General features: G+C 49.2%; 4 protein-coding genes across 4 annotated transcripts; 2 read left to right on the forward strand and 2 right to left on the reverse strand.

Moving 5' to 3' along the window:
* Positions 1-1128: 1128 nt before the first annotated feature.
* On the forward strand, positions 1129-3058 carry ptpB (tyrosine protein phosphatase PTP1; the record flags this gene model as incomplete). Its single annotated transcript, XM_040849228.1, has 4 exons — positions 1129-1149; positions 1340-1805; positions 1897-2162; positions 2216-3058. 4 exons carry the CDS (start codon positions 1129-1131, stop codon positions 3056-3058), a joined length of 1596 nt encoding a protein of 531 aa, XP_040704951.1.
* An 864-nt stretch (positions 3059-3922) lies between these two features.
* ASPSYDRAFT_43033 (VanZ family protein) lies at positions 3923-4792 on the reverse strand (the record flags this gene model as incomplete). Its single annotated transcript, XM_040846580.1, has 1 exon — positions 3923-4792. A coding segment is annotated over one exon (670 nt), but the record flags the coding sequence as incomplete, so codon positions are not given.
* Positions 4793-5105: 313 nt separating this feature from the next.
* Positions 5106-9669, forward strand: ASPSYDRAFT_43034 (SAGA histone acetyltransferase complex subunit SPT7). The gene is made up of 4 exons (XM_040846581.1): positions 5106-6590; positions 6647-7785; positions 7840-8525; positions 8584-9669. The coding sequence occupies exons 1-4, from the start codon at positions 5516-5518 to the stop codon at positions 9173-9175; spliced, it is 3492 nt and encodes a 1163-aa protein (XP_040704953.1). The 5' UTR covers positions 5106-5515; the 3' UTR covers positions 9176-9669.
* Positions 9670-10515: 846 nt separating this feature from the next.
* On the reverse strand, positions 10516-13485 carry ASPSYDRAFT_148201 (putative eukaryotic translation initiation factor eIF-2C4; the record flags this gene model as incomplete). Its single annotated transcript, XM_040841793.1, has 6 exons — positions 10516-10712; positions 10770-12603; positions 12657-12805; positions 12859-13049; positions 13099-13211; positions 13282-13485. The coding sequence occupies 6 exons, from the start codon at positions 13483-13485 to the stop codon at positions 10516-10518; spliced, it is 2688 nt and encodes an 895-aa protein (XP_040704954.1).
* Between the last annotated feature and the right edge of the window lie 323 nt (positions 13486-13808).

Consider the following 13808-nt stretch of genomic DNA (forward strand, 5'->3'; position numbering starts at 1 on the left):
GGGTAGAGCCTAGAATTGTATAACTGAGTTAGCACTTATCCGGTCCGTGATAACTCCCAGTTTAACACAAGCATACCGGTGTTTTCTATATGAGTCCCGCCCATCTCTTGCGGCGGCGTGCCATGTCTCAGCCGTTGAACCTTTCCATGCACCCTACCCACCATGCGACGAAATATTGGACTGGTCAGCAACTGGAAAGAAGTGAGTACCAGGATCGGAAGTAAGTGTGGCGGATCAGGTTTTGCATACCCGAGTTGTTAACCAAATCTATATTCAATACCTCGTCAGCCATGCTTAATCGAAGCGGATTCGCAGTTATTCTGGGGTGCTGCTCGGGGTCTCCGCTTACCTCGAATGAATGCAAGAGAAATCGATTAAAAACCATACTGAACAGGTGGTTATACTTGGTTCAAATCTTTAGCGGCATGGATTAAGCCGGCTATAGTCTGATGAATGATGATGAGGCCAGGAGACGTCTGTGAGCTTGGGTTAGAAGTCTGGGGTTCAAAGCGGCGGGTGGCTCAGCCTTACTGCCTTAAGGTTGGAATGGATGACAAAGTAGGTTTGTCAGCAATCTCGGATCCGGCACAAGAAGTTATCAATTCTGGCCAATTATAATAAGCAACTGTACAAGCCGTGAAGAAAATATGCACAAAATCACTTGTGAGGGCCTCTATGGATAGCTACCTCTGATACTATACATATTGTTTGACTTTCGGAGAAATTGAGACAAACTCAGTTTCAAGACAGCTTTACTCTATACCTACCTACCTACCTTCTACATATGTCTTCCATTATTGTTGAACCCGTTGGTCTTTTTCTGGCCAGGCAGATTACATCACAATTAGTCTCCCCAAGTGATCATCAATCAATAGTTGGTGGTACTGATGATCTTGATAATGATAATCATAAGTGCCATAAAATCTCCTTCAGAAAAAGCTCCGTGTTCATATTTCCTATTTTAAAGCTTTGTTTCCCAGCATCATCTACCTTGGTTTGGACCATTTTCTCCTGTAGTGGGTTCTTATTATTATTATTTTTATATTAATGTAGAAGTTGCTCCTGAATTCGACTTTCCAGCATCTTCTGCCCTTCATTTTCTTCGACCAGAGGCCTACTTTTGTTCCCATGCCAATATTCCGGCGTGGGGTGTCGCGTGCTGCTTGAGAGAATTTTAAGCATAATTTTGCCAGTGCCACTTGCTACTATTCAATTATTACTTGCAGCGAACTCTTTACTACCCCGTGCGCTCCGCGAAAGTGTGCGATTTCCTCTCTACGAAACGTACAATAACGACATAATCAAAACGAAAAACCTCTCTCTTTCTAATATTCCCGAGCGAACCAAAAATCTGGCCGAGCAAACTACGCCGAGGAGCAGCGCCCACAGCTGTCTCGATCTGTCGACGCTACAGATATCATCCCTGTCACAACCCCCGAACGGCGCCGCTGTCGATCCGCCCGGCGCCTCGGAGGGGCAGACTTTCACAGCTCCAACATCCCGCTCACCATCTCCCGATACACCCAGCTTCCACAGCGACTCTCAAAAGCTTGTCTCGAAGCGGAAGCGGGTCACCAAAAAGGCGCGCGGCGTCCTGGGCAAGGTTCGTGCCTTCCAAAGGATCGCTGCCGCCAAAATGGCACATCCCAACATTAAAATCGATACGAGCGTCCAGGCCACCAAGCGCTCACATCCGGACAACGAGGAAGGGGCTGAGATAATAGATGGACCGGAAGATGACAACCCTCAACTCGAGATGGCGGATAATGAACTCGTCCCGCCCTTCTTGCGGCAGTCGGTCTTAGGTTGGTTCGCCCTCTGTTTCACGGGACACGACCCATGCCCGCTCTACCACCACAGAAGTTCGCGAGGCTAATCGTTTACTTTCACATCTAGATATCCACCATAAATTTGAAGATTTAGAGTGGATGCAGCGGACTCGAATCCTGGAAGCGACCCAAGCTAATGATCCTTCGCATCGTTGGGCGTTGGAGGCCGACCCCGAAGTCAAGGCTAGAAACAGATATGCGAACGTACAAGCGTGGGCTAATTCTCGCATACATCTTCGGGTCCCAGAAGGCGAATGTGATTTTATCAACGCATCACCCATATTGCTCAAAGACTCGGTCTCGCTGGAGGAGAGAAGATACATCGCTACGCAGGTAAATGGCAACCATGGTCTGAAATCGAGAAAAGGTTGCTAAATATACCACAGGGACCCAGGCTGGACGACCTCTATCACTTCTGGCATATGGTTTTCCACGAGACCGATGATGTGGCAGTGATTGTTATGCTTACGCAGACGATGGAATCGGGTCGTGAGAAGTGCGCCCAATATTTCCCGGTCAGTCTTGAAAACCCATCGATGCTCCTACGATGGGACAATAACGATCCTTTCGTGGATGGTGGTGAAGACCAAACGGAGGATGAAGGCGCGTTTGGTCAAATCACTCTCCTGGAGAGCGAATGGAACACAGAGTGCCGTTCCGAGATTCGAAAACTTGAGCTCACACTAGGCTCCGAATCCAAGACCGTATGGCATTTTCTCTTTGCCGGCTGGGCAGACTATTCTAAACCCGTTGGTGAAGACCGCGATGCGCTTCTCCAGTTGATAGAACTGTCAGCGTCCAAATCTTCTTCCCCACAGAATCCGCGAATTGTTCACTGTAGTGCTGGTGTTGGGAGGACGGGTACTTTTATCGCACTCGACCATCTCCTACAAGAACTCGAATCAGGCGAACTTCTAAAGGCCACTGACGAAGAAATAGACCCTGTATTCGAGGCAGTGAACCAACTGCGTGAACAACGGATGATGATGGTGTATAACGAGATGCAATTGGTTTTCATATACGAAGTCTTGCGAGAACAAGCCGACCTCATTCTGGAAAAGAATTACGGTATCAGTCGTCAGAAATCCGATACCAGGTCTGCCAAAATTGCCAAATTGTCCGACGAGGATACCTATCTGCCTGCCCCTAAACCTGAATTGCAGCCGACGGAGTACGACTCTGATACGGAGACCCCAGGGCAGCCTGACAACGAGGAAACACAGTCTTAACTGCTTGCCGATGGTGGTCGTTGGCCTAACTCCTAACCAACATCTAATGCCCCTGACGTATTCTACATCTTTGCTTTTAATCCGTTATTATGACTAGCCATGAATTCCTAATTTGCATACATTGCCCTGAGTTATTGACTTTTCCTCCGCGTGACTGACTTTGCATTGCTCGCTACCCTGTTCAAATACCTGTACCGCGATTGCACCCTTTCTTTGATGTTCTTTCCTCTTGCCAATCCTCGGGAAGCTTCGCGGATCCTGGATTAGATTCTTGCATGTCGTTTCTGTTAAACCCCCCCCTGCGTTAGCCTTAGAATTGGTGTATCATACTTGGTGTCAATTTTAGGATGGGCTGAGCGAGGTAGTCCCTCTCTCTCTATCTGTATAGTGTACCTAGCCCGGTCCAGTTGCTTCAGTCCTTTGAGAAACCCATGATAATCTAAGCAGCAACACGACGATACCCTGGCCGTTTATGGGAGACCTTTCTTTACCTCTCCAGCTCTACCTAGGTACCTTTGTTCGGCAGCAGTTGCGGATCAGGGGTGGAATTTGGTGGGTCAAGGAGACCTCGAGCTGTATGCTATATATATAAACGAAGCTAAAGCCGAGGCCTCTGTCGTTTTAAACATTCTATTATTACTAAATTGTACTTAGTAACTAATCTAGAATAACCACGATAATGATAGACAAGGAGAGGATGCAAAACCCACAGCAAAAACTCCTTTTGAGACCTATTTATACGCTGGGAAATCATAGAGAAGGTAAATCAGACCCGACTATACATAACGGCCAACAAAGCACACATGGGGACTCTGCAGCGAAAGCTGTAGAGAGTCAAGTTGAGCAAGTTATATCATAACAGGAGTAACATTTCTTCGTCGAGGAGACTACGTATCGTGTGGAATCGTGGTTACGCTAGGCGCGTAACATTTAATCAGTCGTGAGGACGGAATACGAACGAGATGAGCTCAATCGTGACGTGAAAGTGTCTTGTTCCTCCTCGGAGAAGCTCCATACATGTTAAGATGAGGTGACTATGGTTAAAGGTCATGATGAAAGCTGACCTAGTCGCTTCTCTTCCCGCCTTCGACGGGCACTTTCTGGTCCTCCCTATCGGTAGAAGTCCCCACATTTGGATGATTAGGGTCTTCACCATCCTCTGTGTCCCAGTTATCGACGGCGTTCTCGTCCCAATTATCAACCTCCTGCTCTAGATTCATAACGCCGGACTCTTGGGGTTCTAATCCTTCCTCGTCGCGATGGCCCGGGCCCATGCCCAGCTCGACATCGTCGTCACCACCATCGCCCATGGATCCAAATCGAGACTTGCGTCGTCGCTCTAACATGCGGCGATGATACCAGGTGCATAGGCCGACGGCGCCCAGACTTCCGACAATGTTGGCTAGGAGGTCGAACGGATCGAAGGAGCGACCGTTCGGGAGGATGCCTTGAACTATCTCAGACCCAACTCCCAGGGCGAGAGTGCAGACGATGAGGGTTAGGTGGAGTGTGCGTCGGCGGGTGGTGTCGGGGATCCAGTAGAAGATGAGGGAGAGCAGGAAGAAAGTGACGACATGGAGGACCTTGTCATTTGGCTGAAGTTGCGATGGCACAGATGAGGAGTCGCTGTGAGGAAGAAGGCCTATGTACGCCGATAGAATCAAGAGGAAGACGAAGGCGCCTGTGCATGAGCAATAGTTAGCATAGCTGAAGCCTAATTTGCGCGAATGCATCCACGAGAGCTCGTAGAAACCGCGACAGTACCGGATCGCTGGGATTAGAAAGGACGCCTAAAGAAATTACATACCCGCGAAGGGATATCGAATACGCATGGCGAAATCAGACCAAGTGGTTGTTGCGGAGGACTATGATGACAGCCTGGGGCCCGAACGCTTGATTGAAGCTCTAATAACGCCTGCCTGATGTTGGCTCACGTCATGTGCATTTATACAGGGTTGGATAACAGTGCATGAATAATTATGCCGGTTTCATTCAAAAAGTAATACCAGTTTCAATGACAATAGATCAGCATTTAGCAAGGTGAAAGCTGGATCTGAGTATAGCTGCTCTGTTAGAAGAAGAATAGCTTATGGAAGATATTTTATTATTTTATTTTGCACCTGTTTTGTTCTATTTGGAAGCTGCTGCTCCCAAAACTGCACGGTTGGTCTAAAACTCGGCGACCGTGCAGCTGGTCACGGCTCCGACCTGACTTCACCTCATCCGTTCGCGCAGAGAACCTGGTACAGGTGCCCGTGTCTTTGCCATCCAAATCCGCGCCCGCTTCATCTTCTAGGGCCCTGGAGACATCGTCCCTCGTTTCTCTGTGCTCTGAACTTTGTCTCTATGTATTTTTATACTTCCCAGAACCCCTCGTTGTTTACTACTCGAACCTGATCATAACCGTGGAGAAGCGAGCCCCCTCGCCCGCCCCAGAACCGGGGTTTTGGAGCGAGCATGTCGCTCGGACACCACAACGCCTGGTTTCCTCCGGGTCATCTTCGACCTCCTGATAATCTGCTTGATGCGCGGACTTCCAATGGCTATTCGAAATCATTTTCCGGACCCAAAACGCCTCAGATGCGCGGTTCAGTCGATGCCGATGGCTCTCACGCGGGCAATTTGATATCGGAGGCCGACACTGCTTTGGAGGAAGATCCACGCATCGCCATATTCCGCGACTTGTATAATCGCACCGAGGCGAAAATAAATAGCCTATTTTCGGGTGAAAAATCATTTGAAGACACGTCTGATGATGCTGTCGCCGTGCCCGATGGGGCTGAAGCTCAGGACCAACGCGCCGACGAACCGGTGCCCGTTCCCGCGCCTCCCAAAAAACCCGCGAGAAAGCTAGATGATGACGACTATGATGACTACGACGAAGACGACGATGAAGCGGAGGCTGCGTCGCCTCCCCCGTCAAAGGTTTCCGCCCCTGCTCAGCAGCCGAATGCGATACCGTCGCCAGGGCCGCCGAGCACCTCAGTATCTACAGGCGCAGAGGGCACAAAGGAACCAAAGAAAGAGAGCTTGGAAGATATCCGGAAGAAGCTGGAGGAAGATAAGAAGGCTACCGAGGAGGCAGCCAAAAGAAGCTTTCACACACTATTTTACACTTTGGAGAACGATAGAGATGCGATGTTGGATCAACAACGCTTGGAAGAATCCGAAAGACAAGTGGAGGCTGAAATGTCCGGCCAGGCAAATGCTGGTAATAACGAAACTTCAGGCTCAACCGGCTACGGCTCATTGAGTGCTGCCAACCTCGGCGCGTCGAGTTTGACCTTGAAAAACTTGATCGCAAGGATTGATATGAAGCGTACGATGGTTCAGGCTTCTGATGCGGAACTCCGCAGTCTGATGAGCGAAGTTCGCAAAAACCGCAGTAAATGGGCTAGCGAAGACAAGATCGGCCAGGAAGAACTCTACGAAGCTGCCGAGAAAGTCCTGAGCGAACTGAAAGCGATGACCGAGCATTCTTCAGCTTTCCTGACCCGCGTTAACAAGCGCGATGCCCCGGATTACTACGCAGGTAAGGCTGTCCTTGTCCGGTTTCGTTTTGACGCCATGTATTAACTCTATTTCTAGTCATCAAACACCCAATGGACCTCGGAACAATGACGAAGAAACTCAAGGCTCTTCAGTACAAATCGAAACAGGAGTTTGTAGATGACCTAAACCTCATCTGGTCGAACTGTCTGAAGTACAACGTGAATCCGGAGCACTTCCTACGGAAGCATGCCATTCACATGAAGAAGGAAACCGAAAAACTTGTGCCTCTCATTCCCGAAATTGTTATCCGAGATCGCGCGGAGGTTGAGGCAGAAGAACGACGGCTTCAGCTTGCTGAACTTGATGGCGGCGATGAAAGCGATGATGAGCCTATCATGTCATCAAGAGGTCGAAAAGCCCCCGGGAAATCATCCAAGAAGGGCACAGCGCCAGCTCCAAACACCCCAAGCGGATCTGAACCTCCTACCGGCTCTGCCTCCCAACCTCCAGCGCCTGTACGTTCCGACTCCGATATTCCCATGGAAGGGATTCAGAATGGTTTTGCGACACCACCACCCGGAACGCAGACGCCCTCTGACCCGGCTGGGGCTGTTCCAGCCACATCAGGAGGACAGGATGATAGCATGGATCTTGAAGGCCTAGCGACGCCAACTACTGCACTCAGTGCCTTGGCCACGCCTGGTATTGAGCTTGCAGACCCAGAATACAAAGTTTGGAAGCAGGTCACAAAGAAAGACCGAGCACTTATTGCTGCGGAAAGACATCGTCTTTTTAAAGGTGATAAACTCAACTCGGACGAGCCAGCTCTTCTTCGAACTAAAGCAGGCATGAGAAGGTGGCTCAGGAGCCAGCAGCAAATTTCCACAGAAGGAGAGAAGCAGAATGAGCCTGGGTCAAAAGCAATGGAACAGAACGCCACCAGTGAGACCCTTGCTGAGGGGATTGAGGTTGAGGAGGACAAAGTGATTCCTGACTATTACGATGTCATGTCTGGTATCCCTGACCTCCCCCCACATTTGCTATGGAGGGAAGACAGTGAAGGAAATCTAGTGGATACGACGGAAGAGTTCTTGAAGATACTACCTAAAGGATCGTTTATGCAGCCGGATAGCAAGCTTTCCCGCAAGATGGATGCGAACATGAGGCAGATGCAAGAAACCAGAAAAATTTGCTCGAAAGTTGGCATTGTCAAGCAGATGCAACTACAATCTCAGGTAACCCCCGGCAAAGATATGATCGATATGGAACGTATGACTGATTCTTAGCAGATGTACCAAAATCAGTTCCAAAAATATCAACCGGAACCATTTGTTGAGCAGGATGCCGAGCCCCATGTTATGAACGACAACGGACCGGTAATTGCTCCATGGGTTTGCAAGGCAGCACTGCAGCGTTCAGTGGCAAAGGTTTTTTACCATACCGGATTCGAAGAATATCAGCCATCGGCTCTCGATGCCGCGACGGACATGGCCTCCGACTTCTTCCAAAAGATTGGCGAGACTCTGAAAACCTACATGGAAGCGCCAAAAGTTCCCGTTGCAGACTCAGCAGAAGCAACGCCGTCGCCGCAGTGGAAGCGGGCTTACACCGAGCCGGAAATGATGCTCCACACGCTGTCCTCTGTGGGGATTGATATCGAGGGCCTAGAGTCTTATATCAAGGATGATGTTGAACGTTTGGGTACGAAACTTGTGACCGCCCATGATCGTTTGCGCTCTCTTCTTTCTGAGCTCCTTCGGCCTGTCTTGCAAGACGGCGGGGAAGATGGCTCCATGGCATTTGCAGACGGTAGTGAACAATTCGTCGGGGGAGACTTCGCCGAAGATATTGATGAAGATTTCTTCGGTTTCAAAGAATTGGGGCTGGACAAGGAGTTTGGATTGGCCACGCTCAGCGTACCACTGCATCTTCTTCAAAACAGGATGTACAACGCCGCTCAGTCACAAAATACAAGGTAAAGCCGTCTCATCTCGTCTTTTAATAAGTTCGCGGTGCTAACAAGCCTCCGACAGTACCTCCCAATCTGTTACAGTATTTACGCCTCCTCCCTCGTATCCGCGCATCACGTCTGAGAATGTATCATCGCAAATTGGCTTGGTGCAGGCCTTCTTCAACGCGAAATTACAGGCTCACAACAGCGAACCACTGGTCGAAGACCTTGAATTACCACCGAAGCAACGCCCAACAGCTGCTCGGCCGCGTCTCCCTGCCTCTGGTAAAATTCCACCGCCTTCTAATCTTCCCGGTCCGACTACTAGCCCGCAAAAGCGACCACTGCCGCCCTCGGCTCCTGGAGCTAGTGCGAACAAGTCCGGGCCTTCAGAGCCTAATAAGAAGAAGATCAAGAAGAATAGTGGAGTGGCCATGGGGGTTGCCGACGCCCTTGGCGAGGACGGGACCCCAGCAGGCACTGATGGTGCGAAGACTTCAAACGTGAAGTCCGAGGGTGCTTCTTCTACGTACCTCACCAATGGTAAAGCTGGAGTTGAAAATTCAGATGCCAACGTTGCTGAGGGTAACGACTCTACTGTCAACGCTGACCAGGTCAAAGAGAACGACAGTACAGCGCCTTTGACCAATGGAACTGCAGGTGACGCGGCATGATGGATATGTGATCAAGGGATAGAACCTGGTAATCATTGGCCCATTTGGTATGGAACTGCTGCTTCCCAAATTGCAGCAATTGATTTATATTATTGTAGAACAGATGGAGTGGATTGCTTTCCGATTTCCCTTTTCTTCATTTCTTTGTCTTCTCTACACTACCTACTTACCTATACTTTCGTCGACTGTGTCTTATTTCTCCTGTTCTGTTGTCTATTTTATATTCGCCCTTTATCTAGATGCCCCTGTGGTGCCGCAACTCGGCCCTTCGATCTTGTTATTCTTCTTTATACTATACCGCAGAAACCCTTAACATTGATATCATTGTTTATATCCCTCTCTTTTCCTTTCATTAAACTCGTGCACTGTTTCCTTCCGACTAGAATCTTGTCCACGCTGAAGATGCAGCACAGCGACAGCCAGATACCCCTCGTATATTATATATCCTCCCGTCACTTCACACTTCCACCTTCGTATTGGAATCCCATAACCCGTTCTTCAATTCGCTCCCCCGTAGTTCTTCAAACTGCGCCGCCTTTATCCGATACCCAGCCGTGTACGTTTCCCGCTCTCTCGCATGCATACAGTATCTCAGCGACCCAATTCCAACCTCAATGGTCAGGGCAGATTGGAACGAGCTGGATCGATCTCCTGCTGTGAATGGAATTGTGACCTTAGTTCCGGGGTGTCTTTTTCGAGCTGTCCTGTTTGGACACGATTTACTTCCTTCTTACGCGTTTCCCTTTCTTTTTTTCTTCACCCCCCTCCTTCTTACTTTTTTTGATGAAAGATGGTTCTGTGGGATGATAGTAAAGAAATTTCCCTGAATCGATGAGCCTTCCTACTACTACTGACAAGTGTCCCCCAGTCTCGTTTTGCTGGTTTATATAGAATCTGCCGAACGTTGGGGAAATAGCTCTGTAACCGCATGCGCATCTAGCATTTTGGATTGAACAGGCGCTACTAATAAGCTACTGTATAACTTCGGACGATATATTTGGGTGGCATTGAACTATGCTAAGTTCATCCTCAGGTACAAAACGATTTCGGCGCACTTTCCGATCGTCAAAACCAGCCTCAGACGCCTTTGGGCTTGTCCGGTTTCTAGGCGACGACCGTCCCGAGATACAAAATGTCCTTGCTAACTGAAAGGGAAAAAAAGCTAAACACTCTTAAAAAGAAGACCTGAATGAAACGTCCGATCTTCTGAATGAGGAAACGGACCAGACGAAGAAGATGAAAAAAAAGGGGGGGTTCAAAATGGAACTCTCACTCTAACGAGCAGGAGAAAACTATACTTCTGCAGAGTTGAGTTCTGCCCACACATCAAGACTAAGAGATTAAATGTACCACATGCTGAAGGGCAGACGGTTACTAGTTCCATGCATTGGCAGAAGTCTCTGGTCAATGACCCGCTTCTCCGGTTTAGGGTTGTTCAGTGGGACTTCGGGACCGCTCTGAGGACCAGAGCTCGCGGGAGCATTGTCATGATGACGGGCCCGAGTTGCAATAAGATGAGCATAGTAAACAGCGGGAACTATTTATCCGGTTAGGATAAAAAGAGCATACAGCGCAAATTGGGGATAGAACTTACACAAGGAAACCGAAGTTGTGGAGCGCATGTATTGATAACAATGATCATGGATCATATTCTCAAGCTCCTGAGGGCGGTGTTTCATCTCGTCTAGAATAACATGGTAGTGGACTGGTCGTGAGGTACCCTGCAGAGCAATGTGCGAATACAAGAGGAAGTCCCAGTTGTGGGGACTGGTAACGTCCCGTGCAATAAGGGTACCGGGCAGAGGGTTACCGTTCCTGTCGGCAGCGTTTCGATCATTAGGCCTAGGAAAAGCCCGGAAATGGTGACGCTTGTTCGCAATCACTACGGTGAGTTTTCCCTTCCATTGGTTATCAGTCAACTGCATAAAGACTGACTTCATATCTTGAACTTCCCGTTGCAGGACATGCTCGAATTCGCCCTCGGAAACACCATCGCGGAAATAGTAAACATTATCTGGTGGCCTACCGCCACCGACAGTCGACATCCATTCCCGAAGAAGCGGTGTGAGCATGGCCTCCAGGTTTGTGCGGGCTATCATTTCAGCCTTTTCTCCGTTGGCCTCACATGCGCCCCAATACCGGCCGCCAAACTGGTCCATGCAGACAGACATTGCGCATAGCGAGGGGAGCCACACACCCTGGGGCGTATGAGTAACATCGGCACCGATAATCATGGACCGAGGCCTCAGAGATGCCTCCTTAATCTTTGGAATAGCGCGAGCAGTGGTGCCTCCGAGCTTAGCATTGATTTTCATCAATACGTTGGAGACGTATTGCGGGTTCTTCTTGAGCACATGCGCAGACTGAAGAACCTGGGATGGGACTCCCCAACGACAATCACAAGATTTTTTGATTCGAGCATAAGTAAACGAATTCTTGTCGGGGACAATAACAACGAGGAGCTGTGGGTCTGTCTGGAAATGGACACCGGTTGCGTTGTAAAGCTTCTTAACAGCCTCACCAATGTCTTCCCTTAGTAGAACAACAACAGGGTCGACACTAAATTTGCCTCCATGACCAACGTATGTACTTTTCATGAGTTTCACAAAGTCATCGACTTGTTCTTTGTCGATCGCGTTGCGCCTACCAGGGAAGAACCCAACGCCCCAGGAAATAATGGGTGCCTTGTTAGGTTGGTAGAATTTTTTCCCCCTTAGGTCCCAGCGTCCGGCGGTACCTGGGTTGACGCGCTGTTTCCCGCCGAATTCAATATCGGGGGCAGGGAGAAGACGTGCCTTTGTACGAATCATAGTATCACCAACCTGGAATCCAAAGGCCTTCAGGACGGGATCATTGGGGTGGTTGAGCATTCTCTTGGAATTCTCGACAGATCTCAAGCGATCTGCCGGACGAGCAGCAGCATATTTGATCATGTTCGATGTCTGATATTCATTGAGTTTCCACAAGTAACGGTTCAGACCGTGAATGGTCAGGAGTTCCAGTGGGTAAACGACACCTTTCTTGGTCAGCTCCACCAAAGGAAGATCCCAGTGGTCGAGGATAAGGTTGTATTTTCTCCTGAAGTATGCTTCAATGCTCATTTGCTCGGAGGTTCCAGTTGCAGGATCCCTGACATCAATTTTCCATTCCCTTGCGTTGCAGTTGATGAGGCCCCTGACCGTGAAATCGGTTCCTGCAACGGGGCAGCCTGGGTAATGTGGCCGGACTTGAAGCTTTGCGATACGACGAGAAACTTCGTGGAAGTGAGGACTCTCGCGTCGGCCACCCTCCTGAGAAATGTGCCGCAAAAGGTGTGTGAGATGTTGAGGATCGCGCGCATCTATGATTGCCTGTGTGGCACCCATGAGAGAAGTACGAGCCCAAAAGCATGAGTTCGAAACGTCTACATTGACGATGAGGGAACGGCCCTAAGTTAACTTTAGTTAAATCTATCCGATCACATTTTGTAACAGGTACTTACCGAAGCCGGTTTCAGGGCTTGGTAAACGCCCTTGAAGGCTAGGACGCCGCCACCGATATCTCTGTTCTCGCCATTGGGGTTGAAGTAAGACCGCTTGATTGCGAGGAACTGGCTGGCAGGGTGCTCGCGTACAAGGTGGTCCAAGAAAGCTGAGATAATTATTAGCAAGACACTATGTTTCGGGGTGGAGCAAACTACTTACACATCGATTCGTTAATTACATCCGTGTAGGATGTCTCACCGGTCAACCAGGAGTGCAAAACGGCCATGTTGACGGTTTTTGTTGGGGAGACAACCAAACGGAATTGATTGGGGGATTTTCCCGGGGGTCTGTTCTGTTCGGCGTCGAGATCAACCAAGACATTGATCCCATTTGGGTAACTATTAAGACTCCTATATAACGAATCAGTGTATGACCGAGGTTATTGTGCGGGGCACTTACCATGCAAGACTGAATCCATCATAGATGAAGTTCTTTAGACGCTCCTTCCTGGCTTTGGAATTCCAGACTTTCTTGTTGATAATGCTCTTCTCCGCACCAGATCCAATAAGGACCTAGGTCAAGTTAGCATAAGGGTTTCTCGATAGACCACGCTTAAGTGATTCGGGACCTATCAGTACTCACACTATACTGATACACCGTCTTGGTAGGGAATGAAGTAACCCTATATGAGTTCATCAAGACTTCAATTTCCTTGCCAGTTGGGTTGAAGCCAGGACGAGGTACAAATTCGACGGGAACGGAGTACTTTGACTCGGCGTTAGCATCACGAAGACGAAGGTGACGGAGACCGCCCTCAAGCTTGTTGATCTGATCGAGGTTCTCCATGGTAAAGACTATGAAGAAAGGGCAGTGGCTTGAAAGGGGAAAACGATGGATATTCCTGGGGAAGTGGAAGGAGAATGGATGGCAATCTTCGGGATGTTGGGTAAATCGAGAAGCAGGAGGAAGCCCAAAAGGCCAGGGGGGGAGGGGGGTTTAAATATTCGAACCGGTCTCAGTGGCGTGGACAATGGTTGAAGACATGCAGGAATACAAACAGCACCACCAGGCACATTCGAGTGACGGCTTTGTTCATGGAATGGTTTGGTGAAGCCCCATATGCAATGCCGGTGCCGTTTGAAGGCCGACAAGGGTGAAGCAAAAAGAGA

This window comes from Aspergillus sydowii (genome assembly GCF_001890705.1).
Source record: "Aspergillus sydowii CBS 593.65 unplaced genomic scaffold ASPSYscaffold_3, whole genome shotgun sequence".
Lineage (NCBI taxonomy): Eukaryota > Fungi > Ascomycota > Eurotiomycetes > Eurotiales > Aspergillaceae > Aspergillus > Aspergillus sydowii.

Bases quoted from the DNA above. Each gene is read 5' to 3' on its own strand.
- ASPSYDRAFT_43034 (XM_040846581.1), top strand. From the start codon at position 5,516: ATGTCGCTCGGACACCACAACGCCTGGTTTCCTCCGGGTCATCTTCGA. The intron at 6,591-6,646 runs GTAAGGCTGTCC...CTCTATTTCTAG, and splicing joins TGCCCCGGATTACTACGCAG to TCATCAAACACCCAATGGAC. The intron at 7,786-7,839 runs GTAACCCCCGGC...GATTCTTAGCAG, and splicing joins AGATGCAACTACAATCTCAG to ATGTACCAAAATCAGTTCCA.